At 36.0% G+C, this 23,083-nt stretch overlaps 1 protein-coding gene across 1 annotated transcript; it reads left to right on the forward strand.

Moving 5' to 3' along the window:
• Positions 1-1,551: 1,551 nt before the first annotated feature.
• LOC137741669 (TATA-binding protein-associated factor BTAF1-like) lies at positions 1,552-23,077 on the forward strand (the record flags this gene model as incomplete). Its single annotated transcript, XM_068481366.1, has 23 exons — positions 1,552-1,891; positions 2,066-2,160; positions 3,928-4,142; positions 4,264-4,318; positions 5,056-5,137; positions 6,785-7,104; positions 8,589-8,697; positions 8,879-9,458; positions 9,806-9,938; positions 10,049-10,117; positions 13,990-14,201; positions 15,330-15,561; positions 16,343-16,516; positions 16,941-17,366; positions 17,455-17,898; positions 18,143-18,262; positions 18,344-18,823; positions 19,790-20,328; positions 20,721-21,210; positions 21,292-21,360; positions 22,282-22,386; positions 22,705-22,932; positions 23,021-23,077. Coding segments are annotated over exons 1-23 (5,283 nt in total), but the record flags the coding sequence as incomplete, so codon positions are not given.
• Between the last annotated feature and the right edge of the window lie 6 nt (positions 23,078-23,083).

Consider the following 23,083-nt stretch of genomic DNA (forward strand, 5'->3'; position numbering starts at 1 on the left):
ACGAATACATAGGATTATAGAGTAAAGAGCAAAAAATGAAACACTAAGAAATTAATCCTAATTACAATATAACTATCCAAATTTGTCTAGAGTGTTATAAAACACCAATTGTAAAGACTATGTGATGTCTAGGTTTCAATTGAGAAAGACAAAAAGATCTCATGAACCATTGCAAAAGGAAAGGGAGCAGGGACATCATCTTCACAACCACCTAATTAAGAAGAAAAAACAATGGAAACCATCATGGGATCTAAATTGGACATGAGCAAGGGGACACACTGATGTTGTTTTTGAGACATTTTTGTAACATGAATCATGTCTTGTGTGATGGTAGAGTTGGTACCCTGTTTTGTGTGGTAAACTATATATATATGGTTGGTAGTATGCTTTGTGTAGTAAACTTTTTATCTAACCAGTAAACCAAATCTAGCTAGGAGATGATGTTTGAATGCTTTTGAGGATCTTGAATTGGTCATTGGTACTGATAATAGAATGCATTTCAACGTTGTTATGTTATTGATACTTTTGGTGATCCTTGGCACATGTTTTTCCAGTACTAATTTGTTATTATTGTTAAACTTAGATGGTTCTTGAGTTGTGCAGAAAAATTGCATATGATAAACAATTAGATTATACCTCAATAAAAGAAAAGAGTCCTTAATTAGAGGGCAACACTAAGTTGCTAACTCGTATGATAAACAAGTAGATTATATAGGAAAATTGCATATCAGAATTGGACCCTTTTTTTTTTTTTTTTTGGGTGGTAAAAGCATATCATAAGTGGCATTTTTTGGCGAGGAAATTGCATTTCTCAAGAACAATTGTGAATTAATTTGGCGGGAAAAACTAATTTTGGGAAGAGATATCAATTACATGGTGGTAGTCCTACAACCCAGACCTTAAAAGATCACTATATATTTAAATTTGATTGTAAAGAAGAAGGATTTGACGGAAGGACCACTTATGTAACACAAAGTTAAGTTAAAGGATGAGAGAAACTAATATGAGAGTTCGATGAAAACTAATCATGATGTAAAATTCATGGACTTTACTACCACACGCTCTTCTTGAAATGTTTGAATGTCCATTCTATAAAGATTAAACATATAAGTTTAATACATTGAACTCAAGAATCATAATCTCTCTCATAAAACTCAAAACCTAATATAGATGTTTAAGTTAATCAATTTTTTTTTTTTTTTTTTTTTTAAATTTTTGAAAAAAGGGAGACAGCTGGTAAGCCACGATTATCCACTCATTCTGAGGCCCAGGACAACTTACAGAGGTATTTCAACCTTCTCTTAATCACAGTCAAGCAAACTCATCAGCTTGGAACCTCGAACCAGTCATACACCCTTTTGCAAGGCGAAAGAACACACAAACTAGGCCTTGGTTGGTTAACCGGGTCTCATCCCATCTGGCCCCCATGTAATTCAAAGCCCATTCGGAGTCTGCAACCGAAAGGCCCAAGAGAAAACCGAAATTTATCTTTAACAGAAGTAGAAAAGAGGAAATTCGGAGCTCTTGTGTCTATACAAGCCAACGGAAAAATAAGGAATTAAAAAAAAATTAAAATCATTAGGCAGTCGCCGTAAACGGGGTTGGGGAAGAAACCAAGGCCACCGTGGAAGGTTTGGGGCGTTCACCCCCCAGATTATTAAAAAAAAGGCCACCGTGGAAGAAGGAAGGAGAGACACTAGGCTGCCTTTATCTTGCACTTGTTCAGGTAAGTCGTCTCGCCCGTGCCTTCGCCTCCATCTCAGGTGCTGATTACTGCTAGTACTTCGATTGTTGACACTTAGATTGTTGGCACCGACAAAAGAAGAGTTGGGATGATCAATTATGGCCCAGCAGTCCTCTCGTCTCCACCGCCTTCTCACTCTCTTGGACAGTATCCTTTCAACCTTTTCCTTTTCTTATATTTTCAGCTCTATTAAATTAAATTAAATCAAATTATTGTTGAATGCATGTTGTTTGGTTTGGTTACATATTGAATCACCCTCTTTCCTCGATCTCCTAATTTTTTGGTTTCAATTGGAATTTTTCTTTAACCCAATCCTGATAGCTGGTTCAACCCAAGCGACGAGATTTACGGCTGCTCAGCAGATAGGGGACATTGCCAAAGCGCATCCTCAGGACTTGAGCTCTCTGTTGAAAATGGTATTACTGACTTCCACGATTGCTTTTGTGCAGTTACACCGTGCACACCATATCATCTGCATCTTTGCTGCCTTGAAAATGTAACTAAACCAATGAGGAAGTTGAGGTTTATTCGAAAATCAACATTACAACAACTTCATTTCTCTGGTGGCTAAGCTTAAATATTTTTGCCATTTTATGTGTTTAGAGAGCTAGGTAGAGCTTCACTTTTTCATTCAGGTCTGATATATGTTAATGAAAAGATCGAAATCCAAGAAAGAATAACGTGAGGGCTGCTAAGAGCTAGCATCCACTCATATAAATTTCTAAGATAAAAGTATTTTTAACAGTATTGTGTGCATTTCAAATACCTCCAAATGTCTGGTTGTGCCTTTCATGCAAAATTTGCTATTCTTATTATGATGACATTGGCCCTTCGAGCAAATCACCAAATGTATAACTCTATTAAGCGCACAACACACTGGATACCAAATAGATGGAGCACGGCACCAGAAAACCAGCAAATGTACAACTTTAGTGTCTTTACATGAAAATTTTGCTTCCCATTTTGTTTATATATTCACCACCAAGTAAACTTAAATTATTTTCACTGTACTTAAACAAGAGCCTTATATTAAGAATGAACTTCAACAGTAACATTTCTATTTTCAGGAATCCAAAATAAAAAAGAAACATTTCTTAAAAGACAGCTAACCCAAAGGCATGCCAAACTGCACAAGAACTACTAAGAGAATACGAAATACCACGAAACCTCAAAACCTGTCCCAACCATTCTGATTTACTTTTACAATAACATAACGCATCTACATGTTGTCCTTCCATCTTTAATTAAGGGTTACAAATGCGTGAAACACTAAAAAAACAGGGTTAATCAACTACGAGTTGAAACTGACTGCCAATGATTTTTGCGTTTCCTCTCAAAAGAAAGGATAAATATATGAAACACTTTTCCACTAACTGTTGCATTATTTTCTCTTTGTTTTGTTTTTTGTTGATGTTGTACTTTTATGTGCAAGCGGAAGTGAATTCAAATAAAGTACCAAATATCGACGTTGTAGGCAAAAGCGAAGAAACAAACAATCTCAAAATAAGAACACAAGAGATTAACATGGTTCGGCGTCCTATGTCCACGGGCAAAGCACGTTGGGGAATTTCACTAAACAAACGGAGATTACAAAAGAGTGTTTAAATTCTCACAACCCAAATCCCACAAAATACAAACCCTAAACCAAATGAGTAGAGAGCCCAAAGCAATCAAACAGAGGAGATTCTCCCAAATTGTTCTCTAACTCGCAAACTCACAAATCGATTCTCACCAAATTGCCAAATGAATGAGCCAAGAATTTGCCGCACACTCAGGACTCCCAACGGTAACCTCCACCCAAAACCCGATGAGAGAAAATTCCGTATACTCATGGTAAGGCACACAAAATAAACTAACTCTAAGGTCCTTTTTATAGTGCATAGGTCTTAGGTTACAATGAGAATAATCCTAATTCGAAGTAAATCCAAATCCTAATCAAATAGGTAATTAACAAAATGAAATAGGTAACACAAATCTAATTTCTGCATCATCCTAATTTTGGGTCGTAAATCACAACAGTTGATAGATGCTCTAGCCTATGGTTGGTTTGTTTGACGTACAATGTTTTATGTCAGTTTTTGCTGTAGCTTAGATTTTTGTTTCTTACATATTCCATTTTGAATTTATTGATTTCTTTTTTGTGAAAAAAATCTGTCTTTAACTTATGTAACTTGCAAGATTAGGTTTCACAATATCTTCGTAGCAAAAACTGGGATACAAGGGTTGCTGCCGCTCATGCTGTTGGGGCTATTGCTGAGAATGTGAAGCACACCTCTTTGATTGAACTCTTTACTTGTATTAAATCGAAGATGTCTGATGCTGGGATATCTGGTGCTGTTGAAGATATGGTTGCTTTCCCTATTTTTGATTCGAACATTGCTGGCACATCATTTAGAAGGTGCGACATTATTGTATACACTCGTAGTGCTCCTGTTTGGTTGGCTCTTGATTTGTGCCTGTGAATACACGAGTCTTCTTGGAGGCATGGCTGTTTATCTAACTTTGAATTTTCTTAACAGCTTCGATCTCAGAAAGGTTTTGGAGTTTGGTGCTCTGTTTGCATCTGGGGGACAGGTAATGCAGTGTCTATTGTATGTTTGTTGACATAATTGCACTTATGTCAATGAGGGAAGATGTCTAAATTTTACTGTTTGATTATGTAATTTAAATAGGCAGTTTCTTCAAATTGTCCATGTCAAGGTGCAATTCTATTATTTATGTGTGTGTTATTGTTTGTTCATATTTACAACAAGATAATTGTGGGAAACATTAATAGGCCAGTCTAACCATTTTTAACTATTTATTTATGTCTGTGCCACATTGTAGACTCAAGATATATTAAATAAAATAAAGAGATCAGAGATGGAGTTATAGTGCTCTCCATGTTTTATTTTTACTTTTGTTCAATTTAATTTAATTTAGTTTAATGATTATTCATATCTAATTTTCTAAAAGGAGTTTGGTTGCTCATTGATTTGTGCTATTCTTAGATGACCTATGGCTTCATAAAATGAATAGATAAGTTGTCTCATCAGTTAATTAAATGATATATAAAAAGGCTGACACATTTTAATAATTCTTGAATGGATCACTTTTCTGATTTTAAATAACATCTTTGCTTCTTATAAAAGATAAAAAGAATTGTGGATCCTGCCTTTTGAATTGCAGATGTTGTTTGTGCAAGAGGATGGCCTAATTTGGTTAATATCTTCTGTGAGCTTTTGATCATGCTTGTTTTCTGACTCAAAAAAATATGCTTTGTTTGAGTCTTCATTTCTTCTTTATAATGGATGCTTTCATTTCTGGAACAGGAGTATGATGTTGCAAATGATCATATGAAGAACCCAAGGGAGAAATTGGCTCGACAGAAACAAACACTTCGATGTCGTTTAGGTTAGTAATGGTTTAGTTTATTGCACTGATAATATACCTGGGCCAAAAAGGAAAAACAGATAAATCCCCTTTAGGTTGGTGTCTTTGTAGCATGGACAGTGTATGATTGTTGGGGAGAGGGTAATGGTTAATTTTTAAAGTTCAATTCAATCTACTAGTACTGATAAGATGATTGGCTCTTTGAACCATTATGTTCTGTAGTGATTGTATGGAAAAAGACAAAATCTAGACGCTGTCCACTTGAGAATAAGTTTAGCTATGAGTGAGACAGGTATCTGAACTGCAGATCTGATGATTCTTATTCCTTATTGCTGAGTTTTGCCTTGATGTGGCCTTTTGTTGGCTGGCACATGGCATAGTGGGGCCTACCTTTCTCTGTCTTAGCAAACACACACCACCATCCAAATATCACCTACCCACCCTTCCACCCATTGGAACTACCATCCAAATCCCACGTGCAAGCCAATGACCATGTACCAGATTATGATTTCTAATGTGGAAATTTTTTCCTTAATGTGTTTTCTTTTTGATCTCGGGCTAACATCTGGAGTTTTATTTTTCGCTGACATGTGATAAGGGTATTAAGAGAGAAGAAAAACAATGGGTCAAGAGGACTAACTCTGAAACTCACAGAAAAAAAGAAAACACCCAACACAAACAGCTGGGAAAAGACCTAAAAGCCATTATAGGACAGCCACCTTCCATTCTAGCCTAAGCAAAGAAAGTGAAATTCCCTTGAACTCTGAGGAAACAAGTTCAAAGAATAGCCAGAAACAGAATCCTGTCCCAGAGCTCCATGAAACCAACTCAAGAAAATCTTCAACATCCTTCTGTTTATCTCCATCCATATGACCCAAGTCACCGCATGAGCAAAGCTGATATGTTGCAAGCCTACTCGCTTTCACCCCAATATACACTATACAGCTAGCATACAACAGCTGTCCAGTCCCTGTTTTTCCCTTTTCTGAAAAGAGACAAAATCTTAATGCTTAAACAATAAACTTACAAGAGCAGACTGGATGTCCACAAAGTAAAACAAAGCAGAAACGTGAGTATAATCATCCTAAACTCAACACCTCTTTGGAACTCCATAAAACTAACTAATAGCAGCTTTTCAGTTAAGGCAAATATCCGGTAAAGAACAATCTCTTAACTCAGGAAACCGAAGCCCATAATGATGACCATTATGGCCTTTATCCCACAACTCCTTATTCATGCTGCCTGTGAGATCCCCAAAGATCAGCCTATTTCTTTCCATTGATGTTGCCCAAAAAATCACTGATACCATAAAACCTTGGCTTGCTTCTTCCCATTTCCTGGTAATTTATGCTTATCTAACATAAAGAACAAACAATCTCTGGATATAACCCAACTTACAAACCTTGGCTTTCTTCTCTATATCGTACCGACACAGATGGCAACAATGAAGCCAAAATTCTTGATATGTTAGATCACTCACAGTTTTGCTAATCCACACAGTGCTGTACGAAGGGGGGAAGACCATTGTGAAATACCAGAATATGTAGTTAGTGGTGTTTTATTATATTCATAATGTAGTCATTGGGAACATTTTGTTATTAATTATGGTGTGCTAACTTGCAATTCAATCTCTTGGATCTAATAGAAATCTCACTGTTTATTATACAGGTTTGGATATATGTGAGCAGTTCATGGATGTGAATGATATGATAAAAGATGAAGACCTTATTTCACACAACTCGCATGGGAACGGGACATATCCAAGAGCTTCTACATCACATAATATTCAGCAATTAGTTGCAAATATGGTTCCTAGTGTCTTATCAGAAAGGCCAAGTCCCAGGGAATTGAATCTTTTAAAACGAAAAGCAAAAATCACTTCGAAAGACCAGTCAAAAGGTTCGTCTGAGGATGGGGATATGGAGGTTCCATGTGCTCAAAATATACCACCAAAGGGGGCATGTCCTGACTCATTTGGGACTAACAAGGTACTAGGTTCCCTACTGATCATTTTTTTTTCTTTTTGTGCTAGCTGATTTGATGTTGTATGCTATTTCACACAAACACTTATTAATTGGTTGTAATAAAATATGAAGCACTTGATGTATCTCTGTTATTGTATTTTTTATATTGCTGTGTTGAGTGATATATATTTTCAAGGAGTGTCATTAAAAAACGCTCATGGAGTAAACTTCAAGTGTAGGCAATTGAGGGACGTGTGTTATAATTCTGACTCTTCTGGATCTTGCTCTTTGATGTATCTCTGTTATTGTATTTTTTATATTGTTGTGTTGAGTAATATATATTTTCAAGGAGCGTCATTAAAAAAAGCTCATGAAGTCAACTTCAAGTGTAGGCAATTGAGGGACACGTGTTATAATTCTGACTCTCTTCTGGATCTTGCTCTTTGATGTATCTCTGTTATTATATTTTTTATATTGTTGTGTTGAGTAATATATATTTTCAAGGAGTGTCATTAAAAAAAGCTCATGGAGTAAACTTCAAGTGTGGGCAATTGAGGGACACGTGTTATAATTCTGACTCTCTTCTGGATTTTTCCTTCCAGTTGTGATTTCCCTGGGTAGAGAAATCACGGCCTCTTTGATTAATAATGGAGTTACAGTACTTTTGAAAAACTCTAGAACTAATACTTCTTTGTCCCTCTCAGCTGTCTCTGGCTTTTCTCTCTGTTTCCCTAGCCTTGCTGCATCCTATTTATAAGTATAGGGTGTGGTTTACACGCCTATTTTCTGATGAAGTCTCCTATTCTTTATGGAATAGCCTCATAGGAAAGCACACTTCCTTTCCTTTTTCCAAACTATCTTCTAGTATTCCCAATCTAATTGTACAAGGAAACTTTGATCCCGTCCTAGTCCTTTTAGGAGAAGTCACCTTGAATTTCCATAATACAATCCCACACAAAATAGGATACTAACTTTGATGAACCAAAATCCTAAGAACACGCTGTATTTGTTGGATAAATTTTGCATGCAATTTTCATAATAAGGTTTCTTGAATTATCATTTAAGTTTTTGATTTATGACTAAGCCTTACTTGTTAAGGGAGATTGGATTATGAAGGGGATGATTATAAGGGTGAAGAAAGAAGGAAATGTAATTAGTTATCGTCGTGGAAACAGCCTCTTTGCAAAGCAAGGGTAAGCCTATGAACTTAGGATGGCTCAAAAGTTTACAATTTGAAGGTTTAGTCTTCTACTAGCTAGGATATATGATGCACTGGTTTGCTTGCGATTTGGTACTAGGTTTCACTAGACTTTTACAGGCTGATCTCTACATGCTATTATTCATTTTCGCATTTGCCATTGTTTAAAAGGTTTCACATCTTATGATATTCAGGTGTAAATTTCCTAACCATTGTTCTGTTGCAGAATTAATTTGGTTACTTTTTTCTCACAAGTTTCGTCCTTTGTGGGGGAGTAAGTTTCTGCATTTAATGTTTATTAGCTATGCAGGAAATTTTGGACTTCGATAATCATGAAGAAAAAATTGAACATGATGGAGAGGGGCGGTGGCCTTTTCAAAGCTTCGCTGAGCAACTAATCCTAGATATGTTTGATCAAGGTTGGCTTCTGTTATTTTTATTTCTAGCAGGGCATAGGCTGCCTTCTTGGTGTATCCTTTAAGTGCCTGTCCTGTTCTATCTATGTGTATATATGTATCCATATATACATATATTTTGATAATATGCGTTTAAATGGTATTTAATCTTGCAATATTGTTTGTAATTTTTTGTTTTTCCAAGTTTGGGAAGTACGCCATGGTAGTGTGATGGCTTTGAGAGAAATTTTAACCCATCAAGGTGCATCTGCTGGAGCATTTATTCCTGATTTGAGCCTGGTGGGTGCAATGATTGGGGAGTTAGAAAATAAATGCACATCATCTACAATGAAGAGAGACAGAGAGATTGATTTGAATATGCAAGTTCCCATTGATGAATCTGAACCAGAACTGAAAAAGCTGAAGTTTGAAGATGTTACATCTCCATTTGTGGATACAATGGTCTCTTCCAGCAAGTGTGAGGATTTTGATGTCAGTATACAGGTAGAAGACAGTGGTTGTAAGTTGCCTTCTGCGCAGGTTAATGGTCAACTTCATTTCAGCTCTGTTAAGGTGGACCCATGTGAGCAACTAGCTCAGACAACTGAGTTAAAGGGCCAGTCTCATAACAAGGGGTCCTTTCAGAAAATGGATGTGCTGAAGAGGCTCTCTGAAAATAGTGATATGATGAACTTGGTTAAATTGGCTAGGCATTCATGGCTTAAAAATTGCGAATTCCTTCAAGATTGTGCAATTCGTTTCTTGTGTGTCTTGTCACTAGACCGGTATGGCTTTTTTCTTTTTAGTCAAGTCTGCCCTTTTTCCCAAAAGAATTTAAAAAAAATGAAAACTAATGAAAATGGCTTGAAAACTTTGAGTTTTAACGATAAGGACAAAATTAAGGGTAAATTGAATAGTACCAGGATTGACTTTTTATTGTAAAAATGTGGTTTTTCGTTAAAGTGAACAGTACCGTGGGCTATTCATTAAAACTCCCTTTAAAAAAAGAAAAAAAAAAGTAGGTATGATAATTTATTAATTTGCTTAGTTCTAAATTATGTGGCTGTTAGCATGAAATTCCATGCATCTTCAAATGATAAAATATATGTTTTTTGTTTATTTATGGGTGCAGTTTTGGAGATTATGTCTCTGATCAGGTAGTTGCTCCAGTACGTGAAACCTGTGCTCAAGCATTGGGTGTTGTGTTCAAATACATGCATCCTGGTTTAGTTCATGAAACATTGATCATCTTGCTGAAGATGCAGGTAAATGTCAGCTATGGCGTTGCCATGCTTTTAGTGCTGTACATTGGTTCCACTTGGGTGTTATTATTGGTGTTGTGGTTTTTACGCTTCTGATATTTTGATTTGTTCAGTGTAGACCAGAATGGGAAGTTCGTCATGGAAGCCTATTGGGTATTAAGTATCTAGTTGCCGTACGGCAGGTAAATATTTGTTTCCATTTGCAGTATTTTGAGATAACTTGCGATTTGCTAGAATACCATGCATATTTTGGACATTACTAAAAAAAACCATGTGTTGGTTGATATGTTGTGTTATTTTTTACTATTTTCCATAATATAGATTATAGAGCTCAAATTTTTGTGATGTGGAATGATAGTTTTTGTGGTGGTTCTTTGTATTTCAGGTATTTAGAAATTGAGGTATTAAGTGATATTTTGATGTTTGAACATTTATTTTTGAGCTGGAAATGGACGCACAAACAGGATCCATATAGGGAATGGAATACATAGATTCTTTTTCTTGATGGATTTCTTGCATCATTTTAAAGTTCTTGTTATTAATTCGATTAAAGAAATGACATGCAAATAAAGGGTTTCTCACATGTAAGTCCTTGATAACATTACACTTTAGAGGAACACACTTCAAACCCGAACTTTAGAAAACAACCTGCTGATTTTCCAATGAGGGAAGGACACCAAGGGAATTCACAAGTAATAATCACTTAGAAGTTAGAACATGGCAAGTGGATAGCCAAGGGGTTTTTCCCTCCCTCCAATTGAGCTTTATTAAGCGTTTCTTTATAGCACTTATTGTTGTCATGAGGTTTGTTCTAATCTACTTATAATGAGCCGTGGGTTTATTTTTATCTATTTTAGTGGGAGGTATGGGCAGCACAACTGGTATATTTTCTGTTACTTTTAAGATTGTTATCGTGACTAGAAGCACTTATTTTCGATCAATTTTAATTACTTTCTCAATAAAAAAGGAAAGATGGGTTGCAGTATCTATTGGTTGCTGCTCCCCCGGTTTGCATTGTTATTGTTCCTAACCTTACCAACTAGGTCCCTTATATGGTTGGGTCAGGCTTTATGGACCCATATATGTGTTAAATTTTATCCTCAAAGTTGTTAGTGTTACTTAGGAAGACTCATTCTTAATATACCCCAGTATGGACTTTCACTTCTCCAATATGGGACAATTTTATTTGATACACAATTCCTAACATTCTGCAACTTGGATCAAATCACAATTCCTTGTTCAAGTCCCACCTTGAATTATCATAACTGTCCATCTCTATGTATCATCATCCCAATGCTAAAAAATCTCACAGGCCAATTTGCTCCACCTTTTGGGTAATTGGTTAGCCATCTGAGCATATGTCTGCTCCACCTTGATGATAATAATGAGCCTAGTGTCCCAACCTAAACTCTGGGCTCTGGTTCCACTTGTTTGCAAACCACTTCTTTCAGTTGTTCCCAGGTTTCATCAGTATTTCCCTTGCTTCCCTGCTTAGGTCTAAGTTAGGGTTGTGTCACGGACCTATGGCCCATTGCCCCATTGCCCCATTCAGATATGAGGTTTTATCTCAAAACATCTTGGTGAAATTTATTTTTTTTATTTTATCGGAGTGCTTTCACTTTAATACACAGCAATATGGACATTCACTGAACGTGGGACAATTATATTTGATCCACAGTTTCTAACAGTATTCTATGGGTATGTTTAAGGAATTTTTTTTTTTCTTTGGTAAGAAATAGAATATATGTATTAATAAAAGGAGTAAGCACAATATTAAAAACTGGAAAGGAGCTCCAAAAGTTGAAGTCCTTGCATGGTTAGTGGCTATTGGGAAGGTCAATACTTGTGATCAAATTCAAAAGTGACTGTGGTGTTGTCTCGGTAAATCAGCAGAGGAGAGCGTCAATCACTACTTTGTTCTGATTCGATACAGCTGTGGTGGAAGTTAAGGAAGTTAGAGCTAGTTGTTTAAGGAAGTTTTTCGATACAGTGTTGTTCTTATTCGAAGCACCAAGTTCGAGGTTCTAGGTAGGGGGAAGAAAGCTAAAACTTTGTGGGGGCAGTCTGGCGTTGGCAGTTTGTTGAACATTTGATGGAGCGTAATAGAGAATCTTTGGGCTTAAGTGTTGAATGAGGACTATTCTCATTCTTCTATATTGATGGATGCGTTAGCGGCTTAAAATGAGTTCAGGTTCAGATTTTGATTTTTGTAAATTAGTCCTTGAGAGGTTTTGCTAGTATTTTAGGTGGTGAGTTTCTTATCCCATTGCTGTAAATCCTTCTGTTGTTGATAAAAGTTCTGTTTCTTGTCCAAAAAAAAAAAGGGGAGGAGCACAATCAAATTTGACCAGAAGTCTACAAAAGCTGCAACCCACCAACACTGCATCTAAAGTTTCCCAACCTCTCACAAAAATTCTTGCAAAGGTAACCCTGTACCAGAATCTCCTCCAGGTCCTTCCTAGGTTGGTTGGTTTGGCAGAACTATGGCTAGAACTTTGTACAAGCTTGAAACTAGACTGATGGGCTGATAGTCATTTATCCTCAAGGAACCCAAATTATTGTTAAATGAGATATGTTGGCTATTGATGTAGACCTCTGTAATACTATCATGAAATCCAGTTTCATGATATCCCAACATTGCTGAAACGCTGCTTATGGAAAAACCATCTACAACCAGGTTTTTGTCTTTGTGGCATTAAAAACAAATTTCTTTCTTAACCTCCTCCTTAATGAGCCTTTTCAACCAGCTGCTTTCTGTTCATGAGTTGTTGCTCCCATCCATACCTAAAAGTGTTGCCTTCAGTTTATCCTCACTGGAAAACAATTTTTGATGAAGCTTCACCACCCCTATTGAGGTGATTCAGGAATTTGGATGATAGGAAGGATATGTATTAGAATAAAGTTTGATAAAACTTACGATCTTGTTGATTGGCCTTTTGACATCATGTGTCTGAAATGAATAGGGTTTGGTAGAAGATGGAGAAAATGGATTAGTTGTTGCTTGAGTTTGGTTAACTTCTCGGTGATTATGGGGAGGTTGAGTGCCTCAAGAGGATTGAGGGAGAGATATGCTATACCCGTTTCCTTTTTACTTTAGTCGTGAGTCGTGAAGAAAAATCTACACTCATCACCTGACCCAACCCTTAAAAAAAATCCTGCTGAGATTTTCTTGAGATGCTTCTCAGTGGCTTTTACAAACTCTGCGTACGCTTCATTATCTGTGAATAAGCGTCTCTCTTTTGGTTTGGTTGTTTCTTCTTGCATTTTAAAATTCTTGTCCATGAAGCACGGACACAGATACGGATATGGCACGATACGGCATGGCAATATGAAAAATCTCTGAAAGTAGGATACAATACGCGATAGGTATGGCAATTAAATTATATTATAATATACAAAAAAAAAAAAAATTTAGAACATATTTTGATAACACAAGAATTCGATTTCATCGTCCAAATTCAATTTCATTTGATTTGTTGGAGAAGAAAAGTTGGAAATATAATTCCCTTGATATATATAGAAGAAGTGTGAGAGTTGTATTCATAGTTTCAATTAGAGGCTAGCTCTTCATATACGTCAGATTTCAAATAAAGCTCCGTCTCATTAATTTTTTCCCTTTAATTTCTTATTTGAAAGTGTAAAAGTATCCTAAAAGCATGATATGTGTATCCCATATGTGGGATACGTGTATCCATCAAGTCAAAGTTGTATCCGTTGACCATGATATGTATTGGACGAGTATACGACAAGTATCGTATCTGACAAAGTATCGTATCCGACAACCAAAGTGAAATATCCGTGCAATTATTGATTCTTGTCAATCACATTTTATAGTTACTATGATTCTTTTTATGCTTAGGATAGACTGGAAAGCGGCTTTTCTCTGATGACTTTTATGTGAATGTTTGTACTGGGTGTTTTCTATGTTTTTGCTTTCTAGTCGTGTTTGTTTTCTGTTTCCTGGTTTGGTCTTCTGGACCATCCTCTTTGTTTTATTTCTTTGATCTTAATACAATCGTTTCTTTATAAAAAATGATTCTTTTTATGGCACCAGGAGATGCTTCATAATTTTCTTGACCGGGTCCTGCCTGCATGTAAAGCTGGCCTGGAGGACCCCGATGATGATGTTCGAGCAGTAGCTGCAGATGCTTTGATACCTACCTCAGCTGCTATTGTTGCTTTAAAGGGTGAAACTTTGCATTCTATAGTGATGTTACTATGGGATATATTACTTGATTTGGATGATTTAAGTCCATCCACTAGCAGGTACTCTTGTTTGTTGATTAATTTGTAGTCAATTAGCCTTTTTGTTTTCTATTAATATATGCTTCATAGTCTTCTCAAGGTAATATGTCTGACTAGATAAGTTATGTGTTGCACACAAATAAGGAAAGTCTTGAAATAAGGAAAGTCTTGTGCGCACTCACTTCACCGAACAAAGAGGAGAGAAAGGATGGGGTAGGAGGAAGATTTGGAAAATTGGAGAGAAATGGGAGAACGGAGGTTGATATAAATGTCTTTATTGGTGGTATTTGTGCATGGATTTTAAAAAGACAGTATTTTTGGAAAAACTTTGCAATCTGGTGTTACATACGGCAATTTTCCTAAATGATATGGTGTGATATAAATTATGTGAAAAAAAATAAAGATGAACCTTTATACACAATTCATCTTGATATGGGGTGAGTATGACTTGAATTTAGTTTGTCTTCTTCGGTTTGTATATGCATCTAGGAAGGATTTCACAGACTTCTTGTCATTTAGTTTGTTGTCTTCTTCGGTTTGTAATTGCATCTAGGATTTCAGACTTCTCGTCCATATTTTTTGTGCTTCTCAATTATCTAAACTACATATTAATGAAACCCTCTTTGTCAACCAAAAGAGGGTGAAAAGACATTTTTGTCTTCTATCACAACACAAAAGTTAAGGACAATAGTGTAATTTCACAAAACAAAATTTTGCTATTTTTTGTTTAAGCCTCACCTACATATGATTTTATTATCTCTAATTTAAAAAAAAAATAAAAAAAAATAAAAAACAAACCTCTCTCCCTCTCCCCCACTCTCACATTCCCTCTCACTCTCTTCCTCTCTCCTTCAATTTTAAATAAAAAAGTAAACAATCCACAGGCACCTTGTGTGTGGGCAGATACTAGTTAGTAAAAAATCCACATGCACTTTGTGTGTGGGCAGATACTAGTCAATAGAAAAAACTTAATAATCAGTTGTGTTTACTGTAATTGATGAGAGATTCTTATTGGCACATTTCTTATCCGCCTAAGACAGATCACACTTGTAAATTTAGTGAAAATCTAATATATAGCTTATAACCAACTTCTGTCATAGGAATATTAGTCCTTACTCCTTAGATCAATCATGGATGTTGTTTTTGCAGCGTAATGAATCTGTTGGCAGAAATATATTCCCAGGAAGACATGATTCCTTGGATTTTTGAGGATTTGACATCGAAAGAGTTTGGTTTAAATGAATTTGGTAGCATTGATGATACTGGAGAAGGATTAATTTCGCATGATAATCCTTTCATGTTATCAACACTTGCACCACGGTTGTGGCCCTTTATGAGGCATGGTATCACATCAGTTCGTTATTCAGCTATCCGCACGTTGGTAAACTTCTCCTCTTGGTCTGTTGTAGTTTTGTTATACAATTTTGTACCATTTAAAAAAAAAAAAAAAATTGTCTATTAACGTCTTTAGACTATTTTGTCTTTTGTCAATACAAGTGTTTTGTTTCATATAAAAGCATACAAGGATGGATTTAAGTTTTATTTAGATTAGAGCAAGAAATAAAAAAGCCCAAAACACAAAATCTGTTAATGTCATATTGACCTGCAACCAAGTTATGAAAGCATGCTTATGATTCAATGCATAAATCAAGGCAGTTTCACCCTCTTGTCTTTAGCAAAGGCGCTCCTACTGGCGTTGCGAGTGTTGTAACTATTTAAAATACTAGATTTCCTGGTGTGCACACCACATTTTGACTGTTAATTATGTTCATTGGACAACAAGATAACCATTACAAATAATGAGAAGCTGATTGGATCTAGCAAGACGCTGCCAATCCCCATTGACCATAATGTGACTTGCTTTGACTTTTGGTCTGGTATATTAGTGAACATAGCTAACACTAGCTTTGTTACCAAAGCCAGACTATTCCTGTTGTCCCACCACAAGTGACGTGATTTTGCCATTACCATCTATCTAATGTTATATTTTCTTGTGTTTAAACAAGTAGATGTTTTATTGGTACTAATCCGTTTGTGACATTTATAAAATGCTTACTTGTGCATCAGGGTTCAGATGTTCTTAAGTATGCGTAATTATTTGTTTGCATGCCTGTAATATGTTTATTTACAGTTAATTCTCTACTATGCATTTTCATTTGCAGGAACGACTACTTGAAGCAGGATACAAAAGGAGCATCTCTGAGTCTTCGAGTACTTCATTTTGGCCATCTTTTATTTTGGGTGATACCCTTCGGATTGTTTTTCAAAATTTACTGCTTGAATCAAATGATGAAATTTTGAAACTTTCAGAGAGAGTTTGGAGGCTCCTTGTTCAGGTTCTTTACTTTGTGATAATGAATAGTTTTCATTGTACTTTTGTTTATTTCCCCTTGTTGAAGATGTATTTATCTGCTTTTTTTTTTTTTTTTTTTTTTTTTTTTTTTTGTTAACAAAAGGATATGAAAATGTGACCTGCTCTCACATTAGCGTGACTGCGTGGGACTTTTATATGGAGGCGCAAATAATCTAAACCTTTACGGATGTCTTTTTTACTTTTACCTGGATATTGTTTTCCACATTTCTACATTTGTGTATGCAATTGACACACCACGTGCTTCCATTTTCTTGATTTTATGCCTTTGCTCTTGCTTGCTGTTTCTTGCTTTTGGTAACATTTTACTAATTCTTATTTGCAAAAATTTGTGCTCATTCTAACTCTCTCTCTCTCTCTCCCCCCCCCCTCCCTCCTCGTTATACCAGTGTCCATTAGGTGACTTGGAAATTGCTGCAAGGTTATATATGTCCTCTTGGATAGAACTTGCAACTACTTCGTATGGTTCAGCATTAGATTCTACAAAAATGTTTTGGCCTGTTGCTCTCCCACGAAAGAGTCATTTTAAAGCAGCAGCTAAAATGAGAGCTGTGAAGCTTGAAAATGAGTCTTGTAGAAACATTGGGTTGGAATCTTCGAAGGGATATATTCCAGAGGAAAAAGGTGGAGATGCTTCAACCAATAATGTTCAGATAGTTGTTGGTGCGGATGTTGAATTGTCTGTGACTCATACCCGAGTGGTTACTGCGGCAGCATTGGGAGTTTTTGCTTCTAGATTGCACGAAGGCTCAATGCAGTATGTAATTGATCCACTGACTGATGCCCTTACCTCCTTATCTGGTGTCCAGCGGCAGGTACCATTTGATTTTAAATCCAAGTTCCACCATCATTCCCTTCCTTTTTCAGTATTTGTATATTTAATCGTTACTCATATGCAATCAGGTGGCATCTATGGTTCTTATTTCTTGGTTCAAAGAGATTAAAAGGGCAGGTGTGTTTGAAAATGCTGGAGTTATGCCAGGTTTTCTGAACCATCTCAAAAATTTGATGTTGGATTTCTTGGCATGCCTTGAACCTGCATTCCCTACAAACGATCCACGTCTTCCTTATGCTGAGCTTTCGAGAACGTATTGTAAGATGCGTTCTGAGGCTAGTCAGTTGTTAAATGCTATTCAATCATCGGGTATGTTTCAGAGTTTGTTGTCTACTACCAAAATTGACTTGGAAAAGTTGAACGTGGACAATGCAATTAATTTTGCATCGAAACTTCCAATGTTGTGTAATGATATTGGGGGGAACAATTCTTTGGAAAGGCACATTGTTGATGATATAGAGTCAGCAAAACAACGACTTCTGACAACTTGTGGATATTTAAAATGTGTTCAGGTAATTGTGGGACATAATTGCATATTCTTGATATGCTTCTTTAAGTGCTAGGCAGAAGGATACATCTCTTTTTTTTAATGGAATTATTGGAACAGTGTCCAACGTTTTTCATTTTTATTAAGGGTTTTGTATTAGCTTTTCCCCAATTCTATAATTATATTTGAGAGTTTACCTTTTGCTCATTGTTAATTATATTTGAGTGGTTTACCTTTTGCTCACTGTTACATTCTGTAACAATCTGCAGAGCAATCTACATGTTACTGTCTCTTCTCTTGTTGCTGCTTCTTTTGTTTGGATGTCAGAGCTTCCTGAACGACTAAATCCCATTATTTTGCCTTTGATGGCTTCTATCAAAAGAGAACAGGTAATCTTCTATATATAATTGCTTTCTTAATCCTATGGTTGCTTAGTTATTTACTCTGATAATCTAAAATCTCTTGGGAAGGAGGAAATACTACAAGAGAAGGCAGCTGAGGCACTTGCAGAGCTTATTTCTCACTGTATTTCACGTAGCCGAAGCCCAAATGATAAGTTAATTAAGAATATATGTAATTTAACATGTATGGATCCTAGAGAAACACCTGAAGCTGCAGTCATCTGTTCCATAGATATTATTGATGACCAAGATCTCCTATCTTTTGGGACAAATACTGGTAAGCAGAAATCAAAGGTCATTCTGGCTGGAATCGAAGATCGCTCAAAGGTTGAGGGATTTATTAGTAGACGAGGTTCTGAACTTGCCTTGAGGCATCTTTGTATGAAGTTTGGTGCTTCATTATTTGACGAGCTTCCAAAACTTTGGGATTGCCTCACTGAAATGCTTAAGCCTAGTAGTATTCAGTCCCTTAATCCTGCAGACGAAAAGAAAATTACACAAACTCTGGAATCTGTGAAGGATCCCCAGACCTTGATAAATAATATCCAGGTTCTTATCATTCTTGATTTTTTTGGTTGTGTTACTTCTATTAAATCTTGTGGCTGCATTCAGTATTAATATTTGACTGCATTCGGTACTAATATTTTTTGCGTATGATATTGCATATACATCAGTAAATGTCAAAAGGTGTTACAAATATGAAAATTGTCTATTAAATTGTTAAAAAAAAAAAAAAAAAAAAAAAAAAACTATGAGAACTGTTCGCTCTTTTGTTACTTCAAAATGACGGGGATTCAAGATCACTAATAGAGAGATAAAGGACCAGAGACCAGTCAAGGTTTCAGAATTAAGGAAAAGTATTTACATGAACTGAGATGTTGTGGGTATGTGGAATGAAAATTGGAAGCACATGCAATTTCTTTTTCCTTTTCCTTTTTTATTTTTTTGATATTGTCTAAAATAATAGGAGTGTATTGACCCAAAAAAAAAAAAAATATGAGTGTGGATTTGCAAATATAAGATCAGGGAACTAGAAGAAAAGGGGAAGATAAAATTTAAGAAGCATATCCATCTTTACTCAACATGACAACTTGATGCTGCTTCACTCACTTCTCGAATGGTTTTGTGTTTTTAATACTTTCCTGGTTAATAATGGCCAACCTTAATTTCTTGACTGCTTATTTTTCTGAAGGCCAAAGGTTAAAAATAAGACTTGCCCGATCTTATCAGAAGTTTTGTTCGTGCTCTGTTTCAACTATTTGGGTCATATTGTTGCATTAGCTGCTAATGTCTTTTTTATCCATAACAATCTAGGTGTATTGATAAATGACATTTTCCTTTTCTTTGGGTTTTCTTTCTAGTTCTGAACTATCTACCTTTACTTGATTGTAAATTAGGACATGACAATTTTTGGAATTTTAGATTGTAACATATGAGTTATTGCATTACAAATGGTAAACCGTCAAAATTTGTGGACCTACGGACTTGAAACCGAAATTGTCTCAAAACTTGCAGGTAGTACGTTCTATTGCTCCAATGCTAAATGAGGATCTGAAACCAAAACTGCTCACCCTTCTTCCATACATATTGAAGTGCGTTTGTCATTCCCATGTTGCTGTTAGATTGGCTTCCTCTAGATGCATCACCACAATGGCCAAGTCAATGGAAATGCATGTGATGGGAGCTGTAATTGAAAATGCCATACCCATGTTAGGGGATATGACATCTGTTGGTGCCAGACAAGGTGCAGGCATGCTTATTAGTTTGCTTGTCCAAGGATTGGGTGTGGAGCTGGTTCCATATGCTCCTTTCTTAGTTGTCCCTCTTCTAAGGTGTATGAGTGATTGTGATCAGTCTGTAAGACAGAGTGTGACTCACAGTTTTGCTGCTCTTGTACCTCTTCTTCCACTAGCACGGGGCCTCCCTCCACCTGTTGGACTAACTGAAGGTTTCTCCAGAAGTGTAGAAGATGCAACATTTCTGGAGCAACTACTTGACAATTCCCATATTGATGATTACAAGCTTTGTACTGAACTGAAAGTGACACTGAGAAGGTAGCTAAAATACTTAATGTTGAATGAATTCGTGGCTAAGACTTTTGAAACTTGGCTTGATATTTATCTTTGTAACAGCTAAAGACTACAACTCTAAATGAACTGGGGACATTTTACATATGTTTGTGTCTGGTTTATTCACGATGTGTAGCTGTATACTAAACCTATGTTTATAATGTATACTAGTTAGAATTGCGGAAAAGAGAAAATATATCTAAATTGTTGTATATCTTACTGGTAGAGTCATGTAGAAGGTTGGTGGCTGAGGTTGACTGTTAGTTGGGTTGATACAGGAGTACTCTATTTTCTAAGGCTTACTGGTATAGGTATAAATTGGTTTGACTTTGCAGTGAATCAACATTCTGGTTCCTAACAGATTCTTTTGGTTATAGGTATCAACAGGAAGGCATAAATTGGTTAGCCTTTTTAAAACGTTTCAAGCTTCATGGAATCTTATGTGATGATATGGGTCTTGGTAAGACACTTCAAGCATTGGCTATTGTGGCTTCTGATATAGTCGAACATCAAACTTCGAATGGCGGCAATCTTCCATCATCTTTAATTATCTGCCCATCAACACTTGTTGGACATTGGGCCTTTGAGATAGAGAAGTACATTGATCTTTCCGTAATATCTACTCTCCAATATGTTGGTTCTGCTCAAGAGCGCATTGCACTTCGAGAACATTTTGGAAAGCATAATGCGATAATAACATCATATGACGTGATCCGCAAAGATATTGATTATCTTGGGAAGCTTATCTGGAACTATTGTATCTTAGATGAAGGACATGTGATCAAGAATGCAAAGTCAAAAGTTACACTTTCAGTGAAGCAATTGAAAGCCCAGCATCGTTTGATATTGAGTGGAACACCAATCCAGGTTGGTCTTTCACTGATTCATGAAATTACCTTAAAACTGATTTTCTATTTTCTTCTGAAAAGGACCTACCTTTTGTTGTAGAATAATGTCATGGATTTATGGTCCCTTTTTGACTTCCTAATGCCCGGCTTTCTTGGAACAGAGAGGCAGGTGTGTTTTCGCTTTCTTCTGTTATATATTATATTTTTTTGTTTGTTTTTTTCCTTGAATTTTTTTATGTGGCAGATAGAATTCTCTTATAGAAGTAAGCATAAAAACAAACTCTGAAAACACATGGTGGCTTTCAGGCTAAACCCACATAAATAATTTTCTGATAGATACCCACATAAATCTTTACAGGAACTCAAATAAATGAATTTGGCCATGTTGCTTGGTAGTTTAGAAAAATCTTAAAACCCTATATTCTGGGAGCAGGGGCTCAGAGTATCTATCTTTGTAACTTTTGGTCTCCAAAGACTCTACTTATAAAGTGTTGGCTGGCAATAATTGAAGCAGAAATCTTGGCTAAAGATCAGACAAGAAATCTCATATAAAGAATAGAGTTGATTCTATAGAGTAAATGTAGATTGTAGGCAGTAGATTCATAGCAGTCATATTTGACTTATTGGTTTCATACTTGATCTGGATTGTTTGTATTGCTATATATATCCTCCAATTTGGAGAATAACATAATCAAGAGAGAAACTACTCTGATTTAACACTTAAAAAGTCTAGAATGAGGGTTCCTAATAGCGTACAATTATTTTAAGAGCGTAACTTACATTGTGTTTTCTTTCTGTTAAGAGTGTACTTATAAAGTTATTAAGAGTCTGGTTTGACGAAGATGAACATCATCTATCAGAAAGTAATATTATTTAAAATTCTGTCTTTCCCGTAATCAACTCTATGTTTGGATAGTCTCCATTATCAGTTTAAGTGATTGTAATTTCTCTTTCATGATTTGCTAATCTCTTGAAAAATTTAGATGTATGTACATTCTGTGTGTAACACTGTAGTACACATTTCCCCGAACAATTGTCAATCTGACATGATAAATAAATAAATCTGTTGTTTTAATGTTACTTTGGGCAGTTCCAAGCCACTTTTGGGAAACCACTGGTGGCAGCCAGAGATCCTAAGTGCTCTGCCAAGGATGCTGAAGCAGGAGCACTTGCGATGGAAGCATTGCACAAGCAGGTAAATTTCCTTCCTTTTTTGTGATACCACTCTTTATTTTTTTGCAAATCAAGCATCTTGAAAAAATTGTGCCCCCTTGGTAGTTGACCTTGCAATCTCACTGGATACTGATGTGAAAAATAATACTATGGTCAAACTTTTACAAGTATGTATGAAATTTTCTGTGCATTCCAAGTTCTGGAATTTTAAAGAGTGCAAATTGTTCACTGAGATACTTCTCTGGTGAAATTAGCTGGCTTAGTACTAACTGTTGGCAAAAGTGATAAGAGTTTGTGTAGAAATTGTTGACTTTCCTGACTAAAAAATTCTGTCAAATAGGTCATGCCTTTCCTCCTCCGTCGAACAAAAGATGAAGTCTTGTCTGATCTTCCTGAGAAAATTATTCAGGACAGGTTCTGTGACCTGAGCCCTGTACAATTGAAATTGTACGAACAGTTTTCTGGGTCACATGTGAGACAAGAGATCTCAAGTATTGTTAAACAAAATGAGACAGCAGATACAGGAGGGCATAGTGAATCACCTAGAGCTTCATCCCATGTTTTTCAGGTAATTGTGTTGTTTATTTTTGTATTTAGTTCTCTTTTGCTTCAGTATGTTCCTATCATTGAATGGATGTTATTTGTTCTTGTTTCAGGCACTTCAGTACTTGCTTAAACTTTGCAGTCACCCATTGCTTGTTCTTGAAAAAAAGGTCCCA

Source organism: Pyrus communis, chromosome 8 (genome assembly GCF_963583255.1).
Source record: "Pyrus communis chromosome 8, drPyrComm1.1, whole genome shotgun sequence".
Classification (NCBI taxonomy): Eukaryota; Viridiplantae; Streptophyta; class Magnoliopsida; order Rosales; family Rosaceae; genus Pyrus; species Pyrus communis.